The sequence below is a fragment of the Cervus elaphus genome, chromosome 32 (assembly GCF_910594005.1).
Source record: "Cervus elaphus chromosome 32, mCerEla1.1, whole genome shotgun sequence".
Classification (NCBI taxonomy): domain Eukaryota; kingdom Metazoa; phylum Chordata; class Mammalia; order Artiodactyla; family Cervidae; genus Cervus; species Cervus elaphus.
This window is the reverse complement of record NC_057846.1, coordinates 22982331-22996633: the sequence shown is the minus strand read 5'-3', so window position 1 is coordinate 22996633 and position 14303 is coordinate 22982331. Positions and strand designations below refer to the sequence as shown.

The 14303-nt window shown below is 45.0% G+C and overlaps 1 protein-coding gene and 1 pseudogene across 6 annotated transcripts in view; one reads left to right on the top strand and one right to left on the bottom strand.

Annotated features, from left to right (window-relative positions):
• PRIMPOL (primase and DNA directed polymerase) overlaps nucleotides 1-14303 on the bottom strand; it is a 52853-nt gene that overhangs the window by 20879 nt on the left and 17671 nt on the right. For 5 of the 6 annotated variants that reach the window (XM_043893526.1, XM_043893528.1, XM_043893529.1 and 2 more), the window contains exons 5-6: nucleotides 14039-14186; nucleotides 7489-7776 (exon numbers count right to left, since the gene is read on the bottom strand). In XM_043893526.1, the coding sequence (XP_043749461.1) occupies nucleotides 7489-7776; nucleotides 14039-14186 (436 nt within the window). Of the gene's footprint in view, nucleotides 1-7488; nucleotides 7777-8934; nucleotides 9988-14038; nucleotides 14187-14303 lie in introns of those variants that run through there. The other variant, XM_043893531.1, reaches the window with a different exon arrangement.
• LOC122687725 lies at nucleotides 2811-3284 on the top strand (annotated as a pseudogene).

Below are 14303 nucleotides of genomic sequence, written 5' to 3'. Positions count from 1 at the left end.
CCTTATCTCCTTTCTTGGACATATACAGGGATTCTGTATCTCTAAGAGATAATCCACAAAACTTAAGTCCTATGTTCCAGCTTGGTATTCACAGAAAAGTGTCTCTGAGATTAATAATACACAACGACCTGATGCACACCATCTGCTAGATGTTCTGAGGCAAAAGTCCAAAAATACAGTAGAGCCTACTTGATCCTCTCTGACCTCCAGACTAGGGGTGCTGTCCCGGCCCTGGAGACTGAGCAGGCTTAGGTCCCACTGCTCAGCGAAGGTGGGGTCAACACAGCTGGGCACCGTCCCCTGGGTTGAGCCCCTTGGGAAGGTCTAGGGTGTGCCAGGTCTGGCTGGGACAAGAGGCCAGCGTGGCATCAAGGCCTCAAGGAATTTCAAGGCAAAATTCAGCTGGCCTGCACCTCTCCTGTGCTGGGGATCCCAGCTCAAGCCTCCTTCCTGAGAGTGGCGCCTCCCAGCATCTCAGCACCCGCAGCAGTGTACTGTGGAGCCCGGACAGACTGGTCTGGATGGGGTGTCTGTGTGACGCTTTAGGGGGAAAGAGGGGGCAGACTCAAACCCTTCCGTGTTCGCTCAGGCACAGTCCATTCTAATTCAGCGCCCAGGAAGCCAACTCCCCCTACGGCTCTGGTTGCCCATCACATCATGGTGAACAGATGGGGAAACAATGGAAACAGTGAGAGACTTTATGTTCTTGGGCTCCAAAATTACTGCAGATGGTACTGCAGCCATGAACGTAAAAGATGTTTGCTCCTTGGAAGAAAAGCTATGACCAACCTAGACAGCATATTAAACCCAGACAGCAGAGACATTATTTTGCCAACAAAGGTCGGTCTAGTCAAAGCTAATAGTCATGTATCGATGTAAGAGTTGATCCATAAAGAAAGCTGACTGTTGAAGAATTGATGCTTTTGAACTGTGGTGTTGGAGAAGACTCCTAAGAGTCCCTTGGACAGCAAGGAGATCCAACCAGTCAGTCTTAAAAGAGATCAGTCCTGAATGTTCATTGGAAGGACTGATGCTGAAACTCCAATACTTTGGCCACCTGATGCGAAGAACTGACTCATTGTAAAAGATCCTGATGCTGGGGAAGATTGAAGGCAGGAGAAGGGGACATCAGAGGATTTGAGATGGCTGAATGGCATCACTGGTTCGATGGACCTGAATTTGAGCAAGCTCTGGGAGCTGGTGATGGACAAGGAAGCCTGGTGTGCTGCAGCCCATGAGGTCGCAAAGAGTTGGACACGACTGAGTGTGGCCTCCGGATAAAAAGGTGGGTGGGGAAAAGTGCTGCCGCTTTGTGGACATTTACTGTAACTACAACTTAATTACCGAATGCTCACAGGACCTCAATTCATAAAAACATGGGTTTGGTTTAATGACAGCTGACCTCAGGAAATGTCCTGGGGCAGGTACTCAGTTCAGTTCAGTCACTCATTCATGTCTGACTCTTTGTGACCCCATGGACTGCAGCACTCCAGGCCTCCCTGTCCATCACCAACTCCCAGAGCAGGTCAGGTCCATTGAGTCGGTGATGCCATCCAACCATCTCATCCTCTGCCGTCCCCTTCTCCTCCTGCCTTCAATCTTTCCAAGCATCAGGGTCTTTTCCAATGAGTCAGCTCTTCGCATGAGGTGGCCAAAGTATTGGAGTTTCAGCTTCAACATCAGTCCTTCCAATGAACACCCAGGACTGATCTCCTTTAGGATGGACTGGTTGGATCTCCTTGCAGTCCAAGAGACTCTCGAGAGTCTTCTCCAACACCATAGTTCAAAAGCATCAATTCTTCAGTGCTCAGCTTTCTTATAGTCCAACTCTCACATCCATACATGACTACTGGAAAAACCATAGCCTTGACTAGACAGACCTTTGTCAGCAAAGTAATGTCTCTGTTTTTAAATATGCTGTCTAGGTTGGTCATAAATTTCCTTCCAAGAAGTAAGCATCTATTAATTTCATGGCTGCAATCACCATCTGCTGTGATTTTGAAGCCTAAAAAAATAAAGTCAGCCACTGTTTCCATCATTTTCCCATCTATTTGCCATGAAGTGATGGGACTGGATGCCATGATCTTAGTTTTCTGAATGTTGAGCTTTAAGCCAACTTTTTCACTCTCTTTCACTTCCATCAAGAAGCTCTTTAGTTCTTCTTCACTTTCTGCCATAAGGGTGGTGTCATCTGCATATCTGAGGTTATTGGTATTTCTCCTGGCAATCTTGATTCCAGCCTGTGCTTCCTCCAGCCCAGCGTTTCTCATCATGTACTCTGCATATAACTTAAATAAGCAGGGTGACAATATACAGCCTTGACGTACTCCTTTTCCTATTTGGAACCAGTCTGTTGTTCCATGTCCAGTTCTAACTGTTGCTTCCTGACCTGCATACAGGTTTCTCAGGAGGCAGGTCAGGTGGTCTGGTATTCCCATCTCTTTCAGAATTTTCCACAGTTTGTTGTGACCCACACAGTCAAAGGCTATGGTGTAGTCAATAAAGAAGCCGATGTTTTTCTGGAACTCACTTGCTTTTTTGATGATCCTAAGGATGTTGGAAATTTGATCTCTGGTTGCTCTGCCTTTGGAGAAGTAAATTTCAAACACAGCCGACATCCAGGAAGCCAGCTGACAACAGTAAATTGTCCTCACCCTCTTTTAAAAAAAAACAAAAAGGAAAAACAACCAGAAACTTCCGCCTCAGGTAACAGGCTAGGCATCTCTCACTGCTGCAGGAATGTCAATCAAAAGGCCAATGGCAGCCCGCAGATCCCTTCCGTGGCCATCGCTGAAGCGCTATCGGCCAAAATGAAGTTCAATCCCTTTGACTTCTCACCAAAGCAAGAACCAAAAAAGGCGTTTCATTGCACCTTCCCATATTCACAGGAAAATTATGTCTTCTCCTCTCTTTCTAAAGAGCTAAGACAGAAGTACAAGGTTCCATCCACGCCCATCCGAAAGGATGATGAAGCTGAGGTTGTACAAGGGCACTACAAAAGACAACAAATTGGCAAAGTAGCCCAGGTTTGCAGGGAGAAATACGTCATTTCTGTTGAACGAGTGCAGCGGGAGGAGGCTAATGGCACGACTGTCCACGTGGGCATCCACCCCAGCAAGGTGGTTATCACCAGACTACAACTGGACAAAGACTGCAAAAAGATCCTTGAACACAAAGCCAAATCTCGCCCAGTAGGAAAGGAAAAGGGCAAATATAGGGAAGAAACAATTGAAAAGATGAGGAATGAAATCATCTTGTCTATAGCTCTCATTAAAAACTGTTAAAAAAAAAAAAAAGTCAACGGGAATTCACATCCCACTCATCACAATGGCCACCTTTCCAACTCTAAAAACAATCAGTATTGCCAGAGAAAGCTGCCTGGAGAAGAAAAGAATGCCCCTAAGCTGTTGGTGGAAATACACACTGGCAGTAGCCAGTATAATGGAGAGGCCTCAAATGACTGAAATAAAACTGATAAGACAGGCTAAGCCTCGAATCGGACTTTCCCACACCAGGGCCCGTATCCTGAGAAAACCACAGAGCAAAAGGCGCGTGCATCCCAAGGACACTGCAGCAGAAATTCCCATCAACGGGACACAGAACCAGCAACCTCCAACAGGAGACCAGAGCTTAAACAGGACGTGCCTACTGAGACACGGCAGGCTATTTCTCATTCCTGTAAAACTGCCACTGAAGTTACAGAGTTCTGACGCTGGTGGCCGCAGGGATGGGATCACACAGTAAGGACAGCCAGTCACGCAGAGGCAGAACGTGGTGTGTGAGGAATTCTCCAGGTAAAGAAAAAACAGACATACAAGTCAGCAAACTGACAATTTCAACAAAGTCTGAAAAAGCAAAGTCAAACAGTGCCGAAAAACAAAGAAACCAAAGTGAAGGGCTGGAGCCAATGAGGAGGCCAGTATGTAAATCGATAAGAAGTCCGTATGTGTAGCAAATAATCCACACGATTACCCTCTTCGTTCCTTCCCTGGACATACACAGGGATTCTGTATCTCCACAAGATAATCCACAAAACTTATCTCCTCTCTTCCTGCTCGGTATTCACAGAAAAGTGTCTCTGAGATAAGTAATTCATAAGGACCTATGCTCACCACTCTGCTCGAATTTCTAGGGCAAGAAGTTTGAGAAAACATTAGAGCTAGACCACAGATAACATGATACCTGAATCAGGGGCCAGACGCTGACAGCCATCACAGCAGAGCAAATCAACTACAAGACAGCATCAGCAAGATGGGAAAGAGGAGCAGAGCCTGCTTGATCCTCTCCGACCTCCCAGACTAGGGGTGCTGTCCCAGCCCTGGAGACTGAGCAGGCTTGGGTCCCACTGCTCAGCGAAGGTGGGGTCAACACAGCCGGGCTCCGTCCCCCGGGTTGAACCGCTTGGGAAGGTCGACGGCCTGCCAGGTCTGGCTGGGACAAGAGGCCGGTGCGGCATCAAGGCCTCGAGGAATTTCAAGGCAAAATTCAGCTGGCCTGCACCTCTCCTGTGCTGGGGATCCCAGCTCAAGCCTCCTTCCTGAGAGTGGCGCCTCCCGGCATCTCAGCACCCGCAGCAGTGTACTGTGGAGCCCGGACAGACTGGTCTGGATGGGGTGTCTGTGTGACGCTTTAGGGGGAAAGAGGGGGCAGACTCAAACCCTTTCGTGTTTGCTCAGGCACAGTCCATTCTAATTCAGCGCCCAGGAAGCCAACTCTCTCTACGGCTCTGGTTGCTGCAGGAAACAAAGGTGGCCAAGAAAAAGTGCTGCAGCCTCTGCACATTTTGTGTGTTGTTGCTGTTCAGTCGCTCAGTCGTGTCCAACTCTTTGCGACCCCGTGGACTGCAGCATGGCAGGCCTCCCTGTCCATCACCAACTCCCAGAGCTTGCTCAAACTCAGATCCATTGAGTCGGTGATGCCATCCAACCATCTCATCCTTTGTCATCCCCTTCTCCTCCTGCCTTCAATTTTTCCCAGCATCAGGGTCTTTTCTAATGAGTCAGCTCTTCGCATCAGGTGGCCAAAGTATTGGAGTTTCAGCCTCAGCATCAGTCCTTCCAATGAACACCCAGGACTGATCTCCTTTAGGATGGACTGCTTGGATCTCCTTGCAGTCCAAGGGACTCTCAAGAGTCCTCCAAAACCACAGTTCAAAAGCATCAATTCTGCGGTGCTCAGCTTTCTTTATAGTCCAACTCTCATATCCATACATGACCACTGGAAAAACTGTAGCTTTGACTATATGGACCTTTTTGGCAAAATAATGTCTCTGCTTTTTAATACACTGTCTAGGTTTTTCATAGCTTTTCTTCCAAGGAGCAAGCATCATTTCATGGCTGCAGTCACCATCTGCAGTGATTTTGGAGCCCAAGAAAAATTAATGTCTATCACTGTTTCCATTTTCTGTAACTACTACATGGTGCTCAAAGGACCTCATTTCACAGGACCTGGGTTTGGGTTAATGACAGCTGCCCTCAGGAAGCATCCTGGGGCAGGTACTGGAGAAGTAAATGCCAAACACAGCTGACTTCCAGGAAGTCAACTGCTGAAGGTAAATGTCCTCACCCCGTTTAAATAACCTACTAAACATCCCAGCTTAGCTTAGCCTACATTAAACGTGCTCAGAACGCTTACATTAGCCTACCGCTGGGTAAAGCCATCTAACACAAAGCCTATTTTGCAATGAAGTGTTGAATATCCCAGGTAATTTGCTGACTAGCATACTGACAGCGAAACGCAGACGTGCTGTCCGGATGCAGACCGGGTCTAAGTGCGTCAGTTTCCCGTCCTTGCAGAGCCGCAGCTCACGGTCATCACCCAGCATCGTACTAGTGAGCGTGATACACACCCCATATCACCAGGCCAGGAAATGGTCAAAACTCAAAATTCAAAGTATGGTTACCACTGAATGTACCACTTTTACATCATCGTGAAATCAGGAAGTAGAGAAAAAAACCTAAGTGAAGCCATCAATAAGTCGGGGACCGTCTGAAAACTCTAAAGACTCCAGAAAAAATCTGTTAGAATAAATGAATACAATAAAGCTGCAGAAAATAAAATTGATGTTCAGAAATCTGTGGTGTTTCTATACACTAATAACAAACGTCAAAAGAGAAATTGAAAACAATCCCATTTACAATTGCATCAAAAAGAATAAAATATCTAAGAATAAATCTAACCATGGAGGCGAAAGACCTGGGCTCTGAAAACCACACACACACTTCAGAGCTACAGGGGGATCAGTTCCAGACCACCACAATAAAAGCAGATACCAGAACAGAGTCACACGAAATTTTTCATTTCCCAGTGCATATTAAAGTTATGTTTACATTACATTGCAGTTCACTAAAGGTACAAACAGTACTGTCTTCAAAAATGTAAATACCTTAATTATGAAATACGTTATTACTAAAAAATTCTAACTATCATCTGAGCCTTCAAGTCATAGTAGTTAACATCAAAGACCAGTAATCATAGGTCATCAAAACATATATAATAACAATGAAAAAGTCTGAAATATTGCAAGAATTACCAAATGTGAAACAAAGACACAAAGCGAGCAAATGCTGCTGGAAAAACTGTGATATTAGTTAATTTGTAAAAATTAATTTGTAAAAAAAAAATGCAGTATCTGCGAAGTGTAATAAAACGAGGTATGGCTATTATACTTCCAAACTCTTAGGTCTTCAGGGGTGCTGGGAAGACAGGCCATACACTTCCCTACTCTCAGCCTGGCTGGCCTGGTAACCTTGCTTATAGTTTAAACTCTCTTTTCTTCAAGCTGTAGACACAGAAGCTCTGTGAATTGCTCTAACCATCAATGAAAAAATGCTGCTCTTAACAGCTTTTCAAATCACAAGCTAGAGCTCAATACCAAGTCGGGTTTAGGTTGCCAAATGGGAGCTCAGCTGAATTAGGGGTGCTGACTGGCCTGCGTGCTACCTAACAAGGCTGAGGTCTCAGGCCAGTGTTTCTTACACACACCCTCGGATTCAGCAAGCAGAAGCCGGCAGGGCAGATCGGAGCACAGCTGAAGAAGCCTGGTGATCGCAGCAGGCGCAGCCCCCGCAAAGCTCTTCAGTGAGAACATGCCAGCCTCACTCTGCCCACCAGTGTCACTGTTACATTGTATCTGTTTATAGGTTATTTCATCTAATTAAGCCTGTCAGCAGTGCTGGGGACTGCTGACCCAACTGTGCGCTGTCCTGGACCCTGTGAGCACTTCAGAGCAGGAACTGGCCACAACCACCCTCCTCCAGAGCCCCGGCCAGCCTGTCTGTGGGCCCCCCAGGCCCTCTCTGAGATCTCAGCCCAGAAACCTCCGAGATTTCCAGCACCTGGGCTCACAGATCCCACTCTGCTCGTGACCCCGCTCTCACCGAGGGGCAGTGCTGGGGTGAGCATCCTAGGTGAGTGACAAGCGGGCACGGCGTGGTGCCTCACAGAAGCACGCAGCTCCAGGAACAGAAAGCGGTCAGTTCCACCTACCTAGATCCACGAAAAGACGCTTTTCTCCCATGTCATTCTTCACTATTAAAAACGAAAGAGCAGGGCTGCTTTGCTGAGCCGACCCCAGCCTCCCCAGTTTCTCTGAATTCGATGTCCAGCCCTCCCCTACATTGTGATCTGTGGACATTTCACTAAAGCAAGTTCCTTGTTCACTTGGTGTTTCAGAAAAACGGGTAAATTCACGGCCCGTCGTCTCTGGGGTCATATCATCATCTTCACTGGCAATTAAGTGAAAAGCAGGCTGCAAGATTTTTCGCACAAAATTACCTAAAGGAAAAATAAAAAGGTTAATCAAATTCTTTTGTGCAAACCGTAACAAGATCTAGGCCCAGAGCCACATGTGGCAATTTTACGCAGTAGGGCTTCAATTTTTGATTTCTGGTTTTAAGGCTGAGTAGTTATTACAAATTGTAACACACCTCTCCTACGTGCCCTTCCTCTTGTGTAATCGTTAACTTCCCTTTCACAAGGGAGCTTGTGTAACTTATGATCAAACCTCAGAAGGGAAGGTTAACATGAGATCTGTCACTGTTGCTAGTGTGGGCCTGGGTCTAATGCTCTGTCACCAAAACGCACTTGGATGAATACAAACTGAATTGAGTTTACATTCAAATCAATGACTAAAGAATTTTATTTATTAATAAAATAAAATAAAGCAAGGCTTATATATGTGAACAGTGTTCTACCAAGCTCTGCCATAGTCTCCTGAAGTCAGGATGTCAGCAAATTTCTCAGAACTTGATTCTCTCTCCTTTACCTGCCCTGACATCCCCAAGAACCCTGACATTCACAGCCATCAGTTTAAGGTTCATGATCTTCCTCCCTTCTATGTGGCCATGAGCTGGGCTGTGGCCCAATAACTAAAATCCAGAACTAAAGCAAGTAAATACATTTACTGTATGTCAAGGTTTATTCTAAGAGCTCTAAGTATCAGTAGTGATATCTGTACCTAGAAAAGATGATATGACAGTCCAGAGCCTCTTTAAACTTTCATGTATTGTTTATACCGCAAAAATCAAGTAAATAATTTGGTTAGGCTGTAACAACAGTGGACAGATGCACTACTATATGAAAAACTAAATTTCAATCTTTAAAGCTAGTACAGTCTGGGTTTGTTACTTATTTACCAGACAGCTTGAACTCTAAAATTACAAGATACACATGCTCTAAGTTCAAAATTCTTCCTCCAAATTAGACTCAATTACTTCCTTAATCAAAGGAACAAATTCACTATCTTGTATAACACTAAGCATCCAAATGAAAGCAAAACCATTCGATGTTTGCAATCATATCAGACAAGATTATCTCTGGGATGAGGGAAACAGATACTGAGTTAAAAAAAAAAATCATGATATATCAGAGGGCAATAAAGCAAAAAATTGGTAAAGTCAATTTTCCTGGAAATGTACAAAAAATTACACCTACTTGACACAAAGAACGCGTGGTTACTGAAGCAGCTATAATCGTGATATATCAAAGGACAGTAAAGCAATAAAGTGATAAAGTCAATTTTCCTGGGTATCACTTGACACTCGGAAGGCGTGGCTGCAGACTGGCTGTGAAGGTCGTGCTGAGCAGGTCGGGCGGCCTCTGACCTGCGGCAGGGAGCCAACGGGGCCAGGCTGGGACCGCGGAGGGGCCACCTTAACGCCGACACCAGAAACAGCTCTGCCCTCTGCTGCCCTTCCCCGGCGCATCTCCCTCCCCTCATCATTCACACAGTGACCGCCGGCTGGGAATGACCCAGAAGAACGTATCAGTCATAGAGTGTCAGGTTCCGTGGCAGGCTGGCAGCGGTGGGCTTCAAGCAGAGCAAATCTGGGCATCCTGCTCACGGTCTGTGTGCGTACACCTAGCCTGATTCCTCTTTCTGAAAGGCTGACAACAGGAATAGCAACGTCACCGAGACACAGCGAGAGAGAGGAACCACAGGGGAGAACTGGGTTATTTCACAGTCGCGGCACCTCTGGCTCTGACCGCTCACGATGCTGGGCACCAGAACCCCCCATGGCACCCCACTCAATCACCGGGGGCTGTCTCCCACTCTCGCAACTCTAGACCCCACTGCTCCCCACGTGAGCCACAGACTCGTCTCTCTGTACGTTTGCTTATGTTGCTCTGACAGTAAAGCCTTTCTTATTTTAGTCGGCATGATGGAATCTGATTTCAAGCCCAGCTTGCTGTCTTGAGAAAATCGCTGTAGCAGACACTGCTAATTACCTGTCCAAGTTCCCTTCTCCCCTTCTTCCCCAGCAACAAATCTCAATCTTTAGCCTTGGGGCTAGGAGTCACAGAGCAGACTGTGGGGAGTAAATAGGAACCAAAGAAATATCCTGCTGAGGGCTCCATCTCCACACCCTGACTAGAGCCCACCTAACATGCAGCCATTCATTCAGCAAATGTTAAATCACTGCTTCTGTTTATGACTGCTGCTGCGATTGTTATCTTATTAATGTTATGGACAAAGCCATTATCACCTGATAAGATCTGGAAATACATTAGTGAATAAGAATCAATCCATGCCCTAAAGAAACATTAACTACAACAGAGAAAACAAAACAAAAACAAGAAACTTCCCTGAAAGGCAGTGGATGCTCCGACCTAACAGGTACTGTGTGCGCTCTGCAACCCAGACCCCAAAGTCTTCGGGTTTGAGAGGTAACAGACCCGGCTTCTCAGATGACAAGACCTACACTGAATCTCAGCAGACCAAGTGAACTGGCCAGAGAGCGGCGACAAAAAGTGCAAAGGACCAGGGAAAATGTGGCCTGGGGGGAGCCGACTGAAGGACGGAGCAAGAGCCGCCAAGCGTCAGAGGCGAGGCCAGCACCCCGTGGGCCTCATCGCGTGAACTAGGACCTCTGCACTTTTCCCGGAAGGCAAGGAATGATCCTGGAACAGTCCGAGGCACACAGGTGGTATCATCAGATCACTCTCGCTATCTGACTACAGTGAGTGACAGCATTTCTACCGAGGTAACTGGGTGGACACTCACACCACCCAGATATACGTGTCACAGGAGACGGAGCAAGTCTGGAGGAAAAGACGAGGAGTGTGGTTAAAGACATGCTGAGTTTGAAGTGTGTGTGGGGATGTCTAATGTGAGACCAATCTTACCTGCAGATAAAGATTTGAGTCATCAACACACAGATGGGAACTGAAGCCACAATACCAGATGATCATGAAGGTTACAGACAGAATGAAAAGAAGGACAAGGACAGATTGGATAATTACTAATATCCAAGGGATGAAAGCTTGGATATAAATAAGTATTGAATCTAGAGTACAAACTGAAGCAGGGCAAAGGCTAAGAGAGTTTTGCCAAGTGAACACACTGCTCATAGCAAACACCCTCTTCCAACAACACAAGCGACGACTCTACACACGGACATCACCAGATGGTCTTAACTGAAATCAGATTGATTATATATTCTTAGCAGGTGAAGATGGAGAAGCTCTATTCAGTCAGCAAAAACAAGACTGGGAGCTGACTGTGGCTCAGATCATGAACTCCTTATTGCCAAATTCAGACTTAAATTGAAGAAAGTAGGAAAAAACCATTAGACCATTCAGGTATGACCTAAATCAAATCCCTTATGATTGTACAATGGAAGTGACAAATAGATTCAAGGGATTAGATGGGACAGATAGAGTGCCTGAAGAACTATGGACGGAGGTACCTAACACTGCACAAGAGGTGGTGACCAAAACCTCCCAAAGAAAAAGAAATGCAAAAAGGCAAAATGATTATCTGAGGAGGCCTTACAAATAGCTGAGAAAAGAAGAGAAGTGAAAGGCAAAGGAGAAAATGAAAGATATACCCATCTGAATGCAGAGTTCCAAAGAACAGCAAGGAGAGATAAGAAAGCCTTCCTCAGTGATGAAAGATGAGAACAATACAATGGGAAAGACTAGAGATCTCTTAAAGAAAATCAGAGATACTAAGGCAATATTTCATGCAAAGATGGGCACAATAAAGGACAGAAATAGTATGGACCTGACAGAAGCAGAAGACTAAGAGGTGGCAAGAATACACAGAAGAACTGTACAAAAAGGTCTTCATGACCCAGATAATCACAATGGTGTGATCACTCACCTAGAGCCAGACATCCTGGAATATAAAGTCAAGTGGGCCTTAGGAAGCATCACTACAAACAAAGCTAGTGGAGGTGATGGAATTTCAGCTGAGATATTTCAAATCCTAAAATATAATGCTGTGAAAGTGCTTCACTCAATATGCCAGCAATTGTGGAAAATTCAGCAGTGGTCACAGGACTTGAAAAGGTCAGTTTTCATTCCAATCCCAAAGAAGTGCAATGTCAAAGAATGTTCAAACTACTGCACAATTGCACTCGTCACATGCAAGGTAATGCTCTAAATCCTTCAAACTAGGCTTCAACAGTATGTGAACTGAGAACTTCCAGATGATCAAGCTGGATTTAGAAAAGGCAGAGGAACCAGAGAACAAACTGCCAACATCCACTGGATCATCGAAAAAGCAAGAGAATTCCCGCAAAATATCTATTTCTGCTTCAGACTGTGCCAAAGCCTTTGACTATGTGGATCACAGCAGACTGTGGAAAACTCTTAAAGAGATGGGAATAACAGACCACCTTACCTGCCTCCTGAGAAACCAGTATGCAGGAAAAGAAGCAACAGTTAGAACCAGGCATGGAACAATGAACTGATTCAAAACTGGAAAAGGAGTATATCAAGGCTGTATACTGTCACCCTGCTTATTTAACCTACATGCAAAGTACGTTACGCAAAATGCTGAACTGGATGAAGCTCAAGCTGGAATCATGATTGCCAGGAGAAATATCAATAACCTCAGATATGCAGATGACACCACCCTTATGGCAGAAAGCAAAGAGGAACTAAAGAGCCTCTTGATGAAAGTGAAAGAGGAGAGTGAAAAAGTTGGCTTAAAACTCAGCATTCAGAAAACTAAGATCATGGCATCCAGTCCCATCACTTCATGGCAAACAGAAGAGGAAAAAGTGGAAACAGTGACAGACTTTATTTTCCTGGGCTCCAAAATCACTGCAGACGGTGACTGCAGCCATGAAATTAAGAGACACTTGCTCCTTGGGACAAAAGCTCCGACACCTTGGAAGAAAAGCTCTGACACATCTAGACAGTGTATTAAAAAGCAGAAGACATCACTTTGGTGACAAAGGTCCATACAGTCAAAGCTATCGTTTTTCCAGTAGTCATATACAGATGTGAGAGTTGGACCATAAAGAAGGCTGAGTGCCAAAGAACTGATGCTTTCAAACTGTGGTGCTGGAAAAGACTCTTAAGAGTTCCTTGGACAACAAGATCAAACTAGTCTGTCGTAAAGGAAATCAACCCTGAATATTCACTGGAAGGACTGATGCTGAAGCTCCAATGTTCCGGCCACCTGATGTGAAGAGCTAACTCACTGGAAAAGACCCTGATGCTGGGAAAGATTGAAGGCAGCAGAGAAGGGGGCAACAGCAGATGAGATGGTTGGATGGCCGCATTGGCTCAATGAATATGAGTTTGAGCAAACTCCAGGAGATAGTGGGGGACAGGGAAGCCTGGTGTGCTGGAGTCCATATGATCTCAAAGAATCAGACATGACTGATCAACTGAACAACAACTAGGGATTAAAGAGAGAAGAAATAACCAACTAAGCAAACAGAAAATGGGAAGATAATGAGTCCTTGGTTCACAGCACACTAGGCCACTTGACCTTGTGTTACGCTACTCCAGCAATTAGACCTTGACTTCATGCCAGTCCATTAATAGCTCTGTTCACGCTTTTGCCCATGGTACCCTTGAAATTGTCAGATACTTGTTCTGAATGGATTACCTGTTACCTGAACTTCAGTCAATCACCTGCTTGCCCTACCTCTGCTAAGACATACACTCAGGAGTTTGACCTTTATTCAGACCTTGGTTTTCAGTGTTTCCTTTCTGCCTATTTGTTGTCCTTTGCAATGATTTCACTTATATCTGGGCCTGTACCCCGCTAAATGTCTAGTCCTGGAATTAATCCTCATGTTATATTTTCAGGGTTACACATCTAGACTTCTCCCCACCCTACCATCTGACCTGGAACAACAAACAAGGCTTCATGAGTGTGGCCTGGAACTCAAGCCCAATCCTCATGTATTAAAGGATAAAGCAATGCTAAAACGCTAAAGCAGAGGTCAGAAATCCCACTCTGAGGCATCACAGGTAAGACCTGAACTGGGTCTCTCCTGCATTACCCAGAAAACTTCTGAAATGACTCTTCTTGGAATAGAAACCAGGCCCATGGCATGCATGACCATCCCAGTATCCAAAGCAAGAGGCATCACTGCCAAGGATATCCTGAGTACACGAATGCATCGAAACTGTGTCGGGCACAGAAGTCAGTCTAGAACTAGAGGCAAATCCTGAAAACATGAAAAATCATGATTTATGACCATTAAATGTGACAAATATAAAACTTTAAGAAGAAAGGAAAATATAAGCTTTCAATATAACTGCAACTTAAAAAAAAAAACAGCTCACTTACCAACATGAATATTATCTTTAAATGCCACATCACGGAGTTGAAATATTAAATGGTGGCTAAACTTTTCCTCGGTGCTAGAATCCAAGTTGAGAACATCTTCAGCTGAACAGTTAACCCTATAAAACTCTTGAAGTGCTTTACAAACATGCTGAGAATGCAAGGAAAATTAATTAAACATTATTTTTAATTTGTTTTAAAATTTTTTCATAAGTAAAATTCAAATCTTAGTACAAATAAGTCTAACCTATTTTGATATCAGATTACA